This window comes from Chiloscyllium plagiosum, unplaced genomic scaffold, assembly GCF_037043375.1.
Source record: "Chiloscyllium plagiosum isolate Xiang-an unplaced genomic scaffold, Cpla_swu_hap1 HiC_scaffold_20, whole genome shotgun sequence".
Classification (NCBI taxonomy): Eukaryota; Metazoa; Chordata; class Chondrichthyes; order Orectolobiformes; family Hemiscylliidae; genus Chiloscyllium; species Chiloscyllium plagiosum.
In genome coordinates this window covers 17823866-17843644 of record NW_028270158.1, presented here as the reverse complement: position 1 = coordinate 17843644, position 19779 = coordinate 17823866, and the positions used below count along the sequence as shown (strand labels likewise).

At 39.9% G+C, this 19779-nt stretch overlaps 1 protein-coding gene across 3 annotated transcripts in view; it reads right to left on the bottom strand.

Moving 5' to 3' along the window:
• cops3 (COP9 signalosome subunit 3) overlaps positions 1–14772 on the bottom strand; it is a 34625-nt gene extending 19853 nt beyond the window's left edge. For all 3 annotated transcript variants that reach the window (XM_043711920.2, XM_043711922.2, XM_043711921.2), the window contains exons 1-5: positions 14647–14772; positions 5891–6020; positions 3212–3324; positions 3049–3098; positions 1551–1643 (exon numbers count right to left, since the gene is read on the bottom strand). In XM_043711920.2, the coding sequence (XP_043567855.1) occupies positions 1551–1643; positions 3049–3098; positions 3212–3324; positions 5891–6020; positions 14647–14701 (441 nt within the window). In that variant the 5' untranslated portion in view covers positions 14702–14772. The remainder of the gene's footprint in view (positions 1–1550; positions 1644–3048; positions 3099–3211; positions 3325–5890; positions 6021–14646) is intronic.
• Positions 14773–19779: the final 5007 nt, after the last annotated feature.

Below are 19779 nucleotides of genomic sequence, written 5' to 3'. Positions count from 1 at the left end.
CATGACAAACAAACATCATCTGAACAGTGATATTGGGAGGTCCAAAGTAAATGTAATCCTCAAATCTACAACTTGTTGTACTGCAATACAAGTTTTAAAGTCAACTGAAACCATCTGAAGACTAAACGGACAGCAAGTTGCATCAAACATGTCATTCTACTCAGCATTGCAACACTTAGACTGCTCACGCTGCTTGTTGTATAAATAGCACTTGTTTTGAAAAAAACTGGACTAATTTTCAGTCATTTAAAAGTACTGACAATAATTAAAATAACAGTAAATGATTTGGATAGGAGCATAAGAGGTATTGTTAGTAAGTTTGCAGATGACACCAAAATAAGAGGTGTAGTGGACAGCGAAGAGGGTTACCTCAGGGTACAACGGGATCTTGATCAGATGGCCAGTGGACTGAGGAGTGGCAGATGGAGTTTAATTTAGATAAATGTGAGGTGCTGCATTTTGGGAAAGCAAATCTTAGCAGGACTTATACATTTCATGGTAAGGTACTTGGGAGTGTTGCTGAACAAAGATCTTGGAGTGCAGGTTCATAGCTCCTTGAAAGTGGAGTCGCAGATAGATGGGATAGTGAAGACTGCGTTTGGTATGCTTTCCTTTATTGGTCAGTGTATTGAGTACAAAGTTGGGGGAGGTCATGTTGCAGCTGTACAGGACATTGGTTCGGCCACTTTTGGAATTTGTGTGCAATTCTGGTCTCCCTGTCAGAAAGATGTTGTGAAACATGAGAGGGTTCAGAAAAGATTTACAAGGATGTTGCCAGGGTTGGAGGATTTGAGCTATAGGGAGAGGTTGAACAGATTGGGGCTGTTTTTCCTGGAGCGTCAGAGGCTGAGGGTTGACCTTTATAAAGGGGCGTGGATCGGATAAATAGACAAAGTCTTTTCCCTGGGATGGGATAGTCCAGAACTAGAGAGCATAGGTTTAGGATGAGGGGGGAAAGATATAAGAGAGACTTAAGGGGCAAAGTTTTGAGGGTGGTACGTGTATGGAATGAGCTGCCAGAGGAAGTGGTGGAGGCTAGTACAATTGCAACATTTAAAAGGCATCTGGATAGGTATATGAATAGGAAGGCTTTGGAGGGATATGGGTTGGGTGCTGGCAAGTGGGACTAGATTGGGTTGGGATATCTGGTCGGCATGGACATGTAGGACCAAAGGGTCTGTGTCTCTGTGCTGTACATCTCTATGACCAAGACTAATCCATTAAGCGACCCAGGTGTACCAAACACCAGATATCATCCATCTGTTTGCATTTCATTCAGGTAGGTTTCTCCTCCTGTCCAGTTTTTCTCTATTAGTCACTTTAGTTTATGCCAAAATATAAGTGAAATAAAAATACAAATGGCGAAAATGACTTGCCACCACACTTCTAATTTTCAATAAAAAAAATTGCAATGCAAGAAAGAAAATGACTGTATTCTAAAGGGTTTCTCAAAAAACATTAAGATCCTCAAAAATATCATAACTGTCAATGAAAATATCATTCGCTGTATCCAAATTAAGGCTAGTTGCACACAAAATAACACATCTTACCTGGCAGAGGTCAGCATGAACTGAGGTAAGTTGGTTTGTATTCATCTGCATCTTGTCAATGGCCTGTTTTAGAATGCTAATGCCTCTCAGTGGCTTTAAAAGAAAAATTTTAAATGAAATATCACTTTTTTCCTCTAATACATTAAATGCAAAAACAAAGTTTCCCCTGAACCAGTCCCACTGGTATCAGTAGTGGGCTGAGCAGTATAAAATCTCTCATATATCCCATAAATTTTACAGATAAAAGTCCTATCAAAAGAGATTGGCAGCGTTTATGGAAATAGTACACTAGTATTAATGCACACTGTAAAAGTCCCAACTTCTGACCAAGACCAATAGAATTCCACATGCAAACATGTTTTTAAAAATCGCATATTTACACCCACAAAAACAGTGGTTGCTGAAAAGCTCAGCAGTTCTGGCAGCATCTGTGAAGAGAAATCAAAATTAACCTTTTGGATCCAGTGGGGACCCTTCCTCAGAGCTGGACCTCAAATTATAACTTTGATTTCTCTTCACAGATACTACCAGACCTCTGTTTTTTGGCTGTAAATATGCAATGTTTTTAAAATCTCAAAACTGTTTGCACATGGAATTCTATTAGTCTTGATAAGAAGTAGGGACTTTTACAATATGCATTAATAGTAGTGTACTAGTTCCATAAATACTGCCAATCTCTGGTAGGACTTATATCTGCAGAAATTACCTGCTTAAATCAGTGCATGAGGAGTTTTCTATCAGAACATTTGATGTTGGATCAATGACTTTTGGCATTCATGTATTCAAGGAAGTGCAGCAGTTACATGAAGTGTAAGCACAGATGCTACCAGACCCGCTGAGCTTTTATTTTTCTGATTTACAGCATCTGCAGTTCTTTCAGTTTATACTGCATATTTACAAGGCAGCCATAAAAATTATTGAAATACAAAGCAGGATCATCTAGTAATCATATTTAACATCAACTTTTAAGGTGCATAGTATAATTAAAGTAGCTAGTTAATGAGAAAGGAGATATAATCATAATCTTTATCATAGAAGCATATAACTGCCAGGGTCAGCTCTGCGAAAAGGTTATCCAATTAGACCCATTCCCCCACTCTTTCCCTTACTTTGAAAATGCTTACTTTTCCAAGTACTTAATTTGACACTGTCCATAATTATCTGAAATTAGAAATATTTACTTGTAATTTTTACTTCATTTGCTATTTCTCAACATAATGTACTATTTCCATACTAAAAGAACAGGCGGTCGACTTGTAACAACATCTGCCAATGCTCTTCACTAAGCTGCTGAAATGTGCAAGCATATCCCTCATCTCTCCAATCTATGCCTCAAACCAACTTGACTTATTTGACTTTTAATAAACTTATTAGAACATGATATAATGGTTATCCAGGTAATAGTTTCATAGTGATACTTTTATGCAAATATTCACAGTAATGTTTTATTCAAATACAGATGTGTAAGAAGTAAATGTGAAATATTACAAATGTTTACCTGTTTTCTTTCTACTAAAGCATTTGTCAATTGATGGCAAAGGCTGGCAACTACAGAAAGATGAAAATATAAACACAATCAGTGCTAAAAATATATTTAAATAAATTGAAAAGTGAAGATTTGATTGTAAATGCGGAAAGCACATTATAGAAAAGGCACTTACAGGTATCTGTTGCATATCTGATGTGTTCACCATTGCAAGTGCTAATAAAAAGTTGAACTTGGGAAAATAAGGTCTCAAAATCTGGGATACTGGGCATAGAAAATTTCACGTACCTGCACAAAAAAGTTTAAAAATATCGATTTATATCATTCAATTTTCTTTGGTAATATATCAAAACAATATTATTTTCCTTGCACCATAGCAATGTTAACCTAGGAGACAAGTCCAAACATACCAGTCTTCACAACTGCAATTATGTAATATTAAGATTTTCAACTAATACATTTACTTTTAATCCTTAAGATTCTAAAGCATTTCAAAGACAATTTCTACAGCACCCACATCCAACCTGTTGAACAAGGAAGTGTGGGTTCTGCAACATGTCTATACAGAAATTCAGATTATCTCAATGCAAGAAATACAAGTACTGTACATTCAGACAGTGTCTGCAAATCTAGAGAATATTAGTAACCTCAACAGTATGTTTCTGTCTCCAAAGTATATGATGGAAATTATTAACTCAGGCTTAAATGTTAAGTGTATATCATTTTACAGACAGTTTGGTTCTACAAAGTAATACTGTTGCAATTTGGACTACTCCAGCTAAAAGTTTTCTGCATGACAAAATGTATTTCCATATTCAGATCTAAACCTTTCACAAACTAGAATATGAGCACTGAGTCAGTCATAGAGCTGTATAACTTGTCCATGCCGACCAGATATCCCAACCTAATCTAGTTCCACTTGCCAGCACTTGGCCAATATCCTTCCAAACCCTTCCTATTCATATACCCATCCAGATGCCTTTTAAATGTTGCAATTGTACTAGCCTCCACCATTTCCAATGGCAGCTCATTTTTTTATACATACCACCTCTGCGTGAAAAAGTTGTCCCTTAGGTCTCTTTTATATCTTTCCCCTCTCACCCTAAACCTATGCCTCTAGTTCTGAACTCCCCCAGCCCAGGGAAAAGAGTTTGTCTATTTATCCTATCCATGTCCCTCATGATTTTATAAACCTCTAGAAGGTCACCCCTCAGCATTCTATGCTCCCTGGAAAACAGCCCCAACCTATTCAACCTTTCCATATAGCTCAAATCCTCCAACCCTGGCAAAATCCTTGTAAATATTTTCTGAACCCTTTCATGTTTCACAACATCTTTCCAATAGGAAGGAGACCAGAATTGCACGCAATATTCCAAAAGTGGCCTAACCAATGTCCTGTACAGCTGCAACAGGACATCCCAACTCCTGTATTCAATACTCTGACCAATAAAGGAAAGCACACCAAACGCCTTCTTCACTATCCTATCTACCTGTGACTCTATCGTCAAGGAGCTATGAACCTGCACTCTAAGGTCTCTTTGTTCAGCAACACTCCCTCAGACTGTACCACGTATAAGTCTGACATAAGTTTCAAAGCACACCTTGAAGAAATTATTGACCAGTTTCTTTCCTTTAAATTTCATGCTGGTTTCTACTTTCTCACACTATACTTCAGGGGACAATTACCAAAGGCAACAGATATTCTAGAAACCAATTAATTAGACAGTAATTTACAAAAGCAACACAGCCTTTTAAGTAAATAACACTTAAAAACTTAGTGAATATGAAGCTCCTTCTAATCACAGGTAGCTTTTCCCAAAAAAAAAATCATTATTGCTAGCTATAGAGTAATAGTTTAGATTAGATTAGATTAGATTAGATTCCCTACAGTGTGGAAACAGGCCCTTCGGCCCAACAAGTCCACACCGACCCGCTGAAGCGTAACCCACCCAGACCCATTCTCCTACATTTACCCCTTCACCTAACACTATGGGCTATTTAGCATGGCCAATTCACCTGACCTGCACATTTTTGGATTGTGGGAGGAAACCGGAGCACCCGGAGGAAACCCACGCAGACACGGGGAGAATGTGCAAACTCCACACAGAGAGTCACCTGAGGCGGGAATTGAACCCAGGCCTCTGGCGCTGCGAGGCAGCAGTGCTAACCACTGTGCCACCGTGCCGCCCACAAAATCATTTCTTATTACAATAGCATCCACTGGAAACCCACAGAGATGTGGGGAGGACATGTAAACTCCACACAAGCAGTCATCTGAGGCTGGAATTGAACCCAGGTCCCATGTATTGTGAGCAGCAGTGCTAACCACTGAGCTGTTGTGACTTCAACATCTGTGTCACTAGCACAATGGCTAACGAGTACATCAAAAGTGTTGATTCCCATATCCCCAAAAATCCTCAAAACGCACAACTAACCCTTTGAAAATTAAATCTGAGGTTTACACCCGTTTGCATAATGAAACTCTAGCCTTAAGACTATTACATGTCAATGGCCACCTACAGAGTTTCACAACAGCCAAAGTTTGGACTACCATGGTCAGATTAACTTGTGCGGTTTAATTACTTGATATACTTTGTTTCTAGTACATGAATAAATAATTCCTAATGTACCATTGGCTTAACTGCCTTCTTTCTGATATACTTTCATCCGAACTGATAACATTTTCTAATTCCTTAACATATGACTAAGCCACTGCAGAGGAGGTAACTTCCTTAAATGAGCAACCACAACATTTTTATGATAGGAAGAAGGGAAAAATATCATTATTCTGTATGAATTCCCCCATCCATATAATTTACATTATATGATGACACAATAATCATTTGAAACTTACAATACAGCCAAGACTCCCAGAGAATGCTCCTGCACATCCAACGCACCTAGCACTGTATCCAAGTGAGACAGGTTTTTTGCAAGCAGCTCTCCGCTCTTATTAATGAGGTCACATAGCTGAGTCATTTGACCTAACAAAAAAAGTAAACCAAGTGTTAAATCTATACAACTAAAAGTTTGCTTCAAACATATTCTAAACTTCAAACAAACAGAAAATTGATGTTTATCTACCCACTGTACTAAGTGATTTCAATCCTCTTCAGTTAACTGCTATGTATTTAATGCTATCCACAAATTTTGATATTAAAACCATGATATGCAACCAAAGGATTTTAAGAAATAGCATCCAAGTATGGCACACCACTGTTTACATTCTTCATATTTTCTGAAAACCCCTTCCTTTCCATATAAATAACAAACTAATCAAACTGTCAGCTTGATGTCAATACAATTTTTATTGAGAAGGCCCTGTGACCTTATCCATTGTCTTCTGAGTGCACATTTCACTTCTATTTTTTCAATACCCCTATGGTTCTTATGAAGTTATATTGGCCAGTGATTAATTTACATCTTTTCAAACGAGTATTAGTCTTATTTACTTTAAGGCATGAGTAGCTTACTTCAACTCAATGCTGACCAATTCAAAACAATCTTCCTCTATTTTAAACCATTATGCTGGACTGTCTCAAGTTCAACAACTCAACTCCCATATCGAAAGGAATTTTGACAGATCATGATAAAAAACTGCTAGTTGTTTCTCTACCCCTGAATAAGGTTGATAATTAATGAATGACAGCAGGGCTCGTATTATTTCCATTTTGAGGTACTCAATTTGTTTTCCTATATGATTATTCCACCTCTCTTTTGCATACTTGCACTTCAATGTGATAAGTTGAAACTTTATTGCTGGAACAGCACAGCAGGTCAGGCAGCATCCAGGGAACAGGAGATTCGACGTTTCGGGCACAGGCCCTTCTTCAGGAATGAAGAAGGGCCTGTGCCCGAAACGTCGAATCTCCTGTTCCCTGGATGCTGCCTGACCTGCTGTGCTGTTCCAGCAATAAAGTTTCAACTTTGATCTCCAGCATCTGCAGACCTCACTTTCTCCTTCAATGTGATAACCAAGGCAAAGCATGTGTCTTGTTTCCATAGGATTTCTCTTTCATCACTCTTTCATACACTGCTGTAGCTTTATTTTTGAAAGTCTATAAAATAATTTTATTACTTCCCTTTGTTACCAACGGGTGAGTGAATGTTTCTTTTCTATTATTAGACCCACGTTTCCTTTCTAAAATCCCTTAAATTTAAGTTTCTCTGCTCAGCTAAGTCTCTGTGCTTTATGTGATTGGTTATTTTCCTGAGGTTTCGCACACAAGATACAATTCACAGACAAAAACTTCTGCAAACAGTTAAAGTTTATTAAAGCTTGTACAAGCTGGATGACCCCCTTTGTCCTCCCTCGCAGGCATGCGAGGTTGAGTCAAAATGAGGCCCTGAACAAAATAAATACATCCCCTTTACACAGGTCAGTTGTCCATGCCTCCGATGCTCTGGCCGCTCCCCCACAATCACATACCATGCAAGACAACCCCAATTACTCACAGTCATGTTACCCCAGGTACAATGTCAGAATGAGATCATCCTCGGAGATAATGTAAGTGCTAATGTCCTAATACTGGGGAATCTTTATGCAGATGATTTTCTGACTCAATCATTCCCCAAGACAATGCAGGTGCGACATACCTCTGGCCAGAAAGCATTTCTGGATGGAAGAGATTGAATTATAGTTTAACTTGACAATAGCAGGGGAGTAATAGCAAATGACTGTCTAAATGAAGTATAAATTATAATGGATAGTCATCTGCATTCTTTCATGATTGTCGTCCCCACCCAAAGAGAGTGTAGTTTAACCCTTTATTATTACGTGAATGTCCAGAGAGATATTCCCATTTAATATTTTAATGTTACATATGTTTTGAGACATGATAATAAATTTGCACTGATTATTGCCTGTTTAACTGTTTCCAACTGCATGTGTTATTTTGGTTTTAAGTTAAAATATTTAGGCTTTAAAAATAGTCCATCAACAATTCTTACATTCATTTGAAAGATGGCACCCTTCAGTAGTGAATTGGAGTTACAGCCTAAGCGTGCACAAAAGCCTTTCAAGCGTGAGTATCACCAGTTCAGATACAACTGGCACTAAACAATATAAACCTGAAGATCCTAGGTCAGATCTTCCACTCACATTAGGTCACTTCATTTCAGCCAGACCTAGAACTGACTAATCTTTCAACAGACAGAGAAGGTGAAAAACAAATTTTAAGTTTCTGCTCTCACTTTAAAATGAGTGCTGCCGGAGGAGAGCATCATGTTCAACTGTGACATCCTATACATTAAATTACTCAAACTCAAGTTCTCCCCCCTCACCTACACTCTCTCTCTCACACTCACACACACACGCTGCAAATTTTGATCGTTACTTTGTGAAAGTTAGATACCAATATGAAACCAAATGTACTAATTTTCTTAAAGCTGGGTTCATTGCGTTTCAAGGTCACACCATTCTAAAGCAGGTTTTCTTAAAAATGAATCACAACCCCCAATGAGATCAGCTGAAACAACTTGGGGGTCTCAATTCCCAAACTTGTATTGGTGGCCATAAAGTACAACAGGGCTCAATAGCATGTTTGGGGCCAGGATGACTGGCCAAATAGTCTGTCAATTAATATGGTCAGTACCCACAGCAGCCAAGCTAGTTTAGACCATCCCATTGACTAGCTAATCAATCAATGATTGCTATTTTTCTGAACAACAATCTTTGGCCTTTAGGACATGCCAAATTGAGTAATGTTCTTTCTTTCTTTCTTGCCTACCTCACAAACTGGACACTTTTCTTGATGTATGCTGGAGTTTGTTCTACTGCTTGAATTGAACATGACTATAAATGACTCTTCCACACCCCACTTCCCGACTCTGACAATGTCTGCTCCACCACGCAACTTGACTGTAACTGCCGCCTTCCCCCGATTCTTGAGATCCACTCCTCAATGCAGCCAGACTGCAAATAAATGCTTGACGCTGCAAGTGAGAGCACATGCAACAGACAGCGTGTACAACAACGGTTTAAATGGTCTATGTGAATATGAAAGAACAAGTCTAAGAGTGAGTGATTGTGTGATGAGAGAGGGAGAGGGAGGGAGACAGAGACAGACAGTAAGTATAGGTTGTGAAATGTGTTTTATTTGATACTAACACCTGTCAAACACTGAACACCACCTGCTATAATTCTAAAACCAAGTGTAAACATATCTGTCCTAAACTCACCAAGTCCAACTGACACATGACTGCACATTATCCACCAGTGCTTTGAAGTTTGCAGCTTAAGACTGTTACATAAAGTCTGTTAAATAGTATATGTGATACTTGAATTTGATTGACTTAATTTGAAGTGCTACAGCATTAAATTGGGAGGACCGCACAATAATTTCAATTTAAATGCATTCACTGCATTGATCATATGTGCCAAGTCTCTGTCGTTTCTCTGGCTCAATGCACTCAATTTTGATGTTATGTTTGCAAGAAATTCGGTCGAACAACCACGGTATGTGACAGCTCACTGCACGCTTCATTCCTGAATTTAAGGAAAGCAATGATTTTCAGACAACAGATCTAAAAATCTTGACTTAAATGCCTCACATCAGCATGGAGGATTAGTTCACCACAGACAGCTTGGAGTTTATTAAATAAGGATTTAAACAAATCAACAAAGATAGTTGCCCAATTGAACCCAGGTCCCTGGAGCTGTGAGGCAGCAGTGTTCACCAATGAACCACCATGCCATCCAGCTATAGTCACTGGTTTGTGCTGGATGGAGAATTCACTTAAGTTTTTTGATCACATTTGGAATTCCTAATTGTTTGGGGAAATTGGGGAAATTAATTTTGACTGAGTAAGCATAATAGACATTATGCTAATCTATTTTCCCAGCCCTGGTCAGCAGTTCCCCAAACCTCATAGATCTACAAGATAAGCAGTTGAAGAAATAAAATGCAGATCTACAGAGAACAGACACAGGAGTGAAACTAACTGGGCTGCTCTTCCACTAGTCTGGTTGGACATGATGGGCCAAATATGCTTCTTTATTTAGTGACATGTTAAGGGGCTAATTTGCTCTGCTGACCTGCAGGAAATTGGATGTGCCGAGGCTACGGGTTGTATGCCTCTGTCTTACAGATAGAATGTAAGGAATTTACATTTCCATCTCTTGCCATTCAGAGACATTTGCACGGCCATTTCCTAGTTATTCAGAGTAAAAGAATTACATTATCATTCCCTATTCAGAATCAATAAGAACATTGCAATTAAAATTCTGACCACTCCCTGCAGTTTAAAAAGAAATTCACAACAGATCTGGCCATTAAGGGATGATTTACATTGCATTGTTTCAGGAAATGATGTGATCACTACATTGTGTCTTGAGTGTCATGTGTCTGGGGGAATGGCTGGAGGTCATCTTGTGGGCATCACTGATGGCAATATGAAACTCTTGCACTGTATAAAGGAAGGACTGTTTCTTTTGTTCAGGGAGATCCCTTGACATGGCTTCACAAGCTCTGCGAAAAATTTTTAAGGGTTCCTCCACAGCTTGTACTTGCTTAATAAATTTTGGTTGTTCACAGAAGTTGGCATATTGCAGTTGCATCAATTATGTAAGAATCTCAAGAAAAAGAACCCAACACTAGTACTGTAATATAATGACTTCACACTTCAGTTTCTAGGATATCTTTTACTAATTTGTTTATATTGCCACCAGAAAACATATTTTACCCTACAAAGATTGATTGTATGGACCAAACTGAAACCAAACATAATGCACCAAGCTAGCAGAGCCTATTAAGACTGTGCACGTTTCTCTATCTAGGCAGTTTCTAGAAGCTTTACATAAGCAGATGGTGAGATCAACTGTTAGACACTCAGTGATCGATGGTCCTGGAAGGACAAGAGTGGCAAAAGCAGTGAAAAACCCCCAATTGCAAGTATTCCTCCAAAGCCATGAACTATCCTGAGTTCACCATTTCTTCACAATCATTGGACCAAAATATGGAAGTACCCTTCCAAACAGTATGGTGTTTGTACCCAATCAAAGTGGACTGCAGCAGTTCAACACAATGGCTCAATAGCATCTTTCATGGCAATTCAGGACGGGCAACAAATGATGGTTTTGCAACAACACTTGCATTCAATTAACAAATAAAAAAAACGATGTTGCCATAACTGGAGATCTTGAACTACAAGGTACAGTTGAGGGAGACTGATGGAAGATTACATCAAGATGTATAAAATAACAAGTAAAGATGGAATAGATATTTCCTTAGGGGAGAGGTCAAAAACAAGAAGTCAAAGGTTTAAAGTAATGGGTGTCAGGATTAGAAGTGAGTTAAGGAGAACCTTTTACAAACAAAGGTTGACTGGGACCTGGAACACTGTCTGAATGTAATACAGTCAGAAACATTCAGCACATTTAAAAAGTCTTTGGACATGTACTTTAGTTGCAGTACCAAGACAAGTTTTAGCCATCTTGGTGCAGAAATGACAGGCTAACACAGACCACTTTCGCTGCTATTAATATTTGTGATTTTAAGAAAGGAGATAGTGGTACATTTAAATCCCAGGAACAAAAACAGAAACCTGAATTTCAGACCAGGTAATTGTGTCCTCAAGACATTATAAATCATTTTATTTTGGATTAGAGAACATTAGCATCATTAGTTATTCTGCTGGACTAGTAATCAAGAAACAAGAGTTCAAATCCCACCACAACATCCAGAGAATTTAAATACAATTAAACAAACCTGTAATTAAAAATTGCACCAGTTAAGTCACCATGCAACCATAGGACTGTTGTGAAAATCCATCTCATTCAATATCACCTTTTTAAGAGGAAACTTTGACAACCACATCTGGTGTGACTTATGTACGATTCCAGACCTACTTGCAGTTGACTCTTAAGTGCCTTCTGAAATGGCCTAGAAAATCACTCAGTTATTATCAGTGCAGTTTACCATCATTTTCTGAAAGGCAATTAGGGATGGGCAACAAATACTAGCCTTGCTAACGATGCCCATTTCCAATAAAGGATTTTTTTAAAAAATCACTTTTTAAAATCTCTAACATGCAAATAACCAAGATCATCCATATTAAATGTTCATTCTCATAATGTACTATATTTAATTAAATTAAATACCGAAAGAGTTATCACAGACTCAAAACTGCTTCTCTCTCAACAGATGCTGCCATACCTGTTGTATTTCTCCAGGATTTTCTGTTTCAGACTTCTACCATCTGCAATATTTTGCTTTAAGTGACAAATTCAGTGCCACTTCTGTTCCAAGCATGCCCATCTTTAAGAAATTCAGTTCTTCTCACCAAGTGCATTGACATTTTAATACTTTGGCTCATTCACTTTCATTGCTTTTTATCTCCCTCGCAGTGTTTGATAAAGTATTTGCTAAAAGTCACTTTCACAGCTACACCTCCTTCCTCAATGACATCTCTGGCTACACCTAACTCCACGGATTCCAACTGATGTTCCATTCTTCATATTTAAAATCCAATCAAGATTATAAGTATCTCCAAGATAATTAACATTCCTCAGACTGCAGCTCCTGCTACAACCTGAGAACCATACTTGGTGCCATGTGTCATCACATGCATACTCTTGATCCTTCTCTCCATCTGCACTGCCTTATGATAGCTCCTGAAGGGTTACACACGAAATGTCAACTTCTGCACTGCCTGATGCTGCCTGGTTTGCTGCGTTCTTCCAGTCTCCTGTCTGTCTACTTTTTATTCCAGCATCTGCAGTTTTATTTGTCTCATGATATCTCAAAGCTGTCCTGATCTCCTGTTCTATTTCATTTTTTGTCTAATTCAACAAGAGACTTTTATCTTCCTATCAGACGTTAAGATATGCAAGCTCCAAAATCTCAAGGCCTTCTGAAGAATAGCCATATAGGACTCAAAATAATAACTGTAGCTCTCTCCACAGTTGCTTTCAGAGCTGCTGGAAAAAAAACTATTTGTTGGTGTTGTTTGAGGAAGGAATGTTAAATGATGAGGCTCACGTGAAAGATGACAGCACTCCAAAAATACAGCACTCTCAGCAACAGTGATAAGTATTAGGGTAGGTTACATGATTAAAGGAGCAGGAGAATCATGATGCTGCCTGACCTGCTGCGCTTTTCCAGCAACACATTTTTCAGGTAAAGAGTGGACATCTCTAAGAGGAGCACAGAGAGAAAGACCAAGGTTGTATCTGAACATGGGGAAATAATTTTGAAGTATATACGACAGTGGAAATCAATGTGGGAAAGCAATGGACAAACTGAATTTAATGCAAGTAAGCCTACTTTAGTGCTCTAAATTTCCAGTTTCAAGAATTATTTGTAACTCTCAACCTACTAGTATAGGTCCAGGTTGAGCCTGAAAATAAGTCTTGTACAAAATCTGTTGATTCCACAACTGCTTAGCTCATTTGGCTGGACAAGTGGTTTGCAAATGCAGAGTACTGCCAACACTGAGGGTTCAATTCCCTGACAGCTGAGGTTTCAATTTAGGACTCAACCTCTCTCCTTGCCTGAGGCATAGTGACCCTCCAGGTAAACTACCATCAGTCATAGAGATGCACAGCACAAAAACAGACTCTTCAGTCCAACTCGTCTGTGCCGACCAGATATCCATTCATTCCTGATAAAGGGCTTTTGCCCGAAACGTCGATTTTCCTGCTCCTCGGATGCTGCCTGACCTGCTATGCTTTTCCAGCACCAGTCTAATCTAGACTCAGGTATCCTAACCTCATCTAGTCCCACTTGGCCCATATCCCTCTAAACCCTCCCTGTTCATACGCCTATACTGATGCTTTTTAAGTGTTGCAATTGTACCAGCTTCCACCACTTTCTCTGGCAGCTCATTCCATACATGAACCACCATCTCTTTAATGAGAGAGTAGACCTATGGTGTGGTCGAACTCTGGCGACTTTATCTGTAGGCAAACTTTGTAAGACTACTTACATAATAAGTTGAAGAACTAACTTATAACATTCAAATCGATTGGTAAAGAAGCAAAATCACTTAAGGAGAGGGAAGGAAACAATTGAAAACAGTAGAACTTGAAAATGAACACACTGGTTGTACTGGAGTCTCATTTTCAGAAATAAAAGGCCAATTTGTGCTATTCTCAAGTATGACTGGATTTTCTTCCTGGATTTATAAAGTGGAGAACGAGATATCTGTTTGGATTACACCAGGCATCTCAAAAGTATGTTAGTGACTGAAGAATTTCCTGCCCTTCCATATAACCTCTGTGGATGGGATCTGGTAGCTGTCTAGGCCCAATGTTACTGAGTTGAGCTGAATGACGGCCGCGTGAGCGAATCAGCGGCGAGATGCGGGCGTCAATCACCGCCCGGAGACCAATGGGGCCTGGCAGAGGCTGGTATATCCGGTGTCATGATGCTTACTCGCGTTGAGGTAAACAGGCCGCGGAACATCCATCAAACGAAAGCAAAACGTGTGGAAGACCTTCTCCCCTCCCGGTACGAAGAGACACTTGGAAAGGATCGAAGCTTTCACAGTCTGAAGGGTAACCGGCGCTTGGAGGGAGGGTAAGGAACGAGTATCTTTACCCTCCCCTTCAAAATCCAGTCTGAGAAATCGCCCTGAGAAAGAACCCTCGTTGGCACCGCTATCCCTTACCTTGAGAGGAGAGCTGCCTCACGCTGTTGACGAACTGCTCCAAGGCGGACGCCATTTCTCAAACCGCCTCCCTTGCTCCTCATTCAAACACCGTGACACAGCAGCGGAGCGGCACGGCCGACCAACACCTCTCGCGAGATCTCGGCTGCAGCTCTCGCGCGGGAGGGGCGGGAGGAGAGCCTCATGCCAGGACTGAGGGCCTGGAGGCGGTGAGACATCTTAAAGCTGTATTACAAGGGTCTGATCTGAAGAAGGGTTGCTGCGCGTCGGCTCAGCTTTTTCTCCAGACATGCTGCCGAGTTGCTCCAGAAATTCCTGTTTTTGTTACAAGAGCCTCTTGTGGTGTAGTGGTAGTGTCTCCACCTCTGGGCGAAGAAAGCCTAAGTTCAGGTCACACCTGTTCCAGAATGACTAATAACATCTCTGTGCAGGTTGATCGAGTAAAATATCTAAAGCTGCACTACAATAGGCACTTGTAGTAGTCTGGGTTCAAGTCCCACCCTGCTCCAGAGGGGTGTAGTGACAGTTTCATTAGAAAATAAATTGGGTTGATTAGAAAATGTCTAAAGCTATATTTCAAGTGTCCCTTGTGGTACACTGGTAGTGTTCCTATCTCTGATTGAGGAGAACCTGGGTTCAGGTCCCAGCTGTTTGCTGAGATGTGTTTAAGGATTGCCTTAAAAATATCGAAAGCTGTTTTGTACCTTTCAGACACAATTGCCATCTTATGAACCTACATTTTTGCTAGTTCGCAAGGTTACCATCTGTCGCTAGCAGAGTTTCTCACTCTTGTGAAGTCATTGAAAACTATAAACTGGATTCTGGAAATCTGGGGTATAAACAGAAAACACTTTTTAGATTAACACGTGAAAAATCACGACGTACTAGTCAAGAGCTGAAAATTTTAGATTAGAATGTTTGCTGACTAGCACAGAAATGATCGACCAAAGGGCTGCCTCCTGTGCTGTAACAAAAACTCTTTATGACTATGCTGTAGAAAGTCAACAGTCTGGCAGCATCTGTGGAGCGAGAAACAGAGTTAACATTTTGATTCTAATGACTTCTTTAGATTAGATTACTTAGTGTGGAAACAGGCCCTTCGACCCAACAAGTCCACACCGACCCTCTGAAGAGCAACCCACCCAGACCCATTCCCCTACATTTACCCCTTCACCTAACATGATGGGCAATTTAACATGGCCAATTCGCCTAACCTGCACACTTTTTGAACTGTAGGAGGAAACCAGAGCACCTGGAGGAAACCCACGCAGAAACAGGGAGGATGTGCAAACTCCACACAGACAGTTTCCTGAGGCAGAAATTGAACCCGAGTCTCTGGCGCTGTTAGGCAGCAATGCTAACCACTGTGCTGCCCACAAAATGAACCCCGAGGTCCTTGCTGGGGCCTCGGGGTTAATTTTGTGGGTGGCACAGTAATTAGCACTCCTGCCTCACAGTGCCAGAGACCCGGGTTCAATTCCCGCCTCAGGCGACTGACTATGTGGAGTTTGCACATTCTCCCTGTGTCTGTGTGAGTTTCCTCCCACAGTCAAAAAATGTGCAGGTTAGGTGAATTGGCCATGCTAAATTGCCCATGGTGTTAGGTGTAGGAGAATGGGTCTGCGGGTCGGTGTGGACTTGGGCCGAAGGGCCTGTTTGCACACTGTAAGTAATCTAATCTAAGACTTATACTTGACTCAGCATTCACACAGTTTCTCTCTCCACAGATGCTGCCAGACCTGTTAAGTTTCTCCAGCATATTTTGTTTCTTTTTATGAATAAGAAAAGGGACACTTCAACTGTGCGATGGTGGGGAGGGGTTTAGATTCCTTGTGATCATAACAGCAACAGGAAATAAGTATTTGTAAAGCGACTGAAGCTTACAAGTTAACTTTTGGAGTCACAACGCTATCGTTCCTTTGCTTGCCCAAGTAACAGTTCCAAGTCCTGTTCAATTGAGACTCTTGGGAGTCAGTCTCCCACAGGCTGTCCAAGAAATTAGGAACAAAAGGGATCCCTTAAAGGGCACATAGTCAAAACATGGGACAGTTTCTTAAATTATAGTTCAGATGGTATCTGAGCTCTATAGCAATGTGTTTGATTTTTAACTGCCCTTTTGAAGTGGCCCAACAAACCACTCCATTCAAAGGAAATTAGGGATGGATAACAAATGCTAGTTGTGTCATTGATGCACATATTCTGTGAAAGAATACAACGGGTAACTTAAATGCCTTGTTTAAAACAATCCTACCAAAGATTTCAAACAAAATATTTTCCTTTTAAATTAGAATTATGCCAATTTAAAACTTTACAGATATGTGGAATTGAAACAAGAATATGAAAACAGGAAATACTCGAAGTGCACTGTAGGTCTTGGCAGCAACTGTGGAGTGAAAAATGGAGTCAAGAACAGTTCAAGAAGAAAAAGAATTTCATTGCATGATGCCTTTTATGACCTTAGGATACTCCAAAATATTTTGCAATCAATGAAGTACAATTGACGATAGCTACTGTTGTAACATAGCAATACAAAATTAAAATATTGTGAATGCTGAAAATCTAGAATAAAACAGGAGAGTGCAGAAAATACTCTGCAGATCAGGCTGTATTTGTGCAGCTAGAAACAGAATGAATATTGAAACTGTAACTCTATTTCTCAATGATTTGGAAATGTTTGTCATCCAAAATCTAACATTTCTTCATGTACACTTAATGCACAAGTAATTGAAATTATTATGATTTTCTCACTACTTTTTCCCAAATTTTCATCTCTTCACCTGAATGTTAAGTTTTCTCAATACTTGGTATGCTTTCATAATTTTTAAAAAGCAGTACATTTCCTTATTATGCAAGAGGGCAAGATCAGTTATAAATATTTAGAGTCCTGCCATAAGTATTTGACTGTTATGTCGAGGGTACAAAAATGAAAAATGACCATTTGTTCAACCTCCTGGAAGATAATCAATGGTGAGGGAGCTGTTCTCTGGAATTGATCAATAGCTTTGGCAGAATTTGAACAGGCTGCTTTAATATACTGGTTATGGTACTGGACTAACAATTTAGAGTCCCAGACTATAGATTCAGAGATTATAAATCTCATACCCTGCAGCTGGGGAATTTCAGGTTTTTTTTGTTCATTCATAGACTGAGAGTTCGCTGGCTAAGCTAACATTATTCACCCATCCTAAATTTCCTTTAGTAAGTTGTGATGCCTTTTGAATCATTGGTGTCCATTTAGTGAAGGTAGAATTAGTGCTGTTAGGGAAGAGGTTCCAGGATTTTGATCCAGTGATAGTGAAGGAGATAGTGTGTGGCTTAGACTGGAGAATATGCAGATGATATTCTTTTGTGTTTGCAAACTTTGTCAGTCTGATTGGTAGGGTTCATGAATTTGGTTGGCACTATTCAAGGAAGCCCTAACGATTTTGAAGGTGAGGGATTCAGCGATGATAATGTGATGTCAAAGCAAACTTGTCAGATTCTCACTGGTTGGAGATTATCATTGCCTGGCCCTTATGTGGCGCGAACGGTATTTACAGTTAACACTACAAGCTTGAATATTGTTCTGCTCTTGCTGCAAACAAACAAAGACTCCTTTTGTATCTGAGGAGTCACAAATGATATTGAACAAGCATAGAATCCCTACAGTGCAGAAATAGGCCATTTGGCCTGTCGAGTCTGCACCTACCCTCCAAAGAGCATCCTACCTCGAACCATCTTCCCAACCTTATTCCCTGTAAACCTGCATTTCCCATGACTAATCCACCTAGTCTGCACATCTCTAGACACTGCAGGGCAATTTTGAATGGCCAGTCCACCTAACCTGCATATGTTTGGACTGTGGGAGAAAACCAGAGCACCCAGAGGGAACTCATGCAGACATAGTCACCCTGAGAGTGGGATTGAACTCCAGTCCCTGGTGCTGAGGTAGCAATGCTAATTACTGAACCACCATGCCAATCATTAGCAAATGTCCCACACCTGACCTTTTGATGGAGGAATGGGCATTGATGAAACAATTGAAGGTACTTAGACACCACCCTAAGCAACTCCAGCAATGATGATCTGGGGCTGAGATGATCGATGGTGTGAAACTTGAAAGGGTTCAGAAAAGATTTACAAGGATGTTGCCTTGTTTGGAGGATTTGAGCTATAGGGAGAGGTTGAATAGGCTGGGGCTGTTTTCTCTGGAGCATTGGAAGCTGAGGGGTGACCTGATAAAGGTTTACAAAATCATGAGGGCCATGGATAAGAAACTGGATGGCATAGGTTTTAGGTGAGGGGGGGAAGATTTAAAAGCGACCTAAGGGACAACTTTTTCACGCCGAGGCTGGTGCGTGTAGGGCATTGGCTGCCAAAGGAAGTGGTGGAGGCTGGTACAATTACAATATTTAAAAGACATCTGGATAGGTGTATGAGTAAGAATGATTTAGAGGGATATGCTTTAAATGCTGGCAAATGGGACCAGATTTATTTAAGATATCTGGTTGGCATAGACAAGTTGGATGGAAGGGTCTGTTTAGTTGCTGTACATCTCTAAAACTTTATGACTTCTTATAAACATCATAACACACCAGTACCACTAATGATGACCATCCAAATACCAGGCTGTAGTAAAACCCCATCTGGTTTCCTAATTTCCTTCTTGTCAGAGGGTCAGTTAGACTCGAAACGTCAGCTCTTTTCTCTCCTTTACAGATGCTGCCAAACCTGCTGAGATTTTCCAGCGTTTTCTCTTTTGGTTTCAGATTCCAGCATCCGCAGTAATTAGCTTTTACCCTTATCATCAACATCCGTGGATTTTTTTTGGAAGAATGTAGAGTGTCATAAATTTTAAAAAATTCAAAGAGACCTTTTTATTGACGTTTACGAGTTGTCGCTCTGTAGTTTGGCAGTCTGAAAGCTTTTTTTTATTTGAAGTGTAAATATTTTTCCTACAACATTTCGATGAAAAGGCAGGTTGTAAATTGCTGCCTTGCTTTGATGATTTTGTTTGTGACATCGCTCTTGGAAAATTTTCCTTGCGGAAAATTACAAACATCGTCCCTCCAGACGTTTTGCAGACATTGCCTCGATTGGACAAGAACCCTGCAAATTCGGGTGCCTTTATAGCTTTAAGAGGAGAGGGCGTAA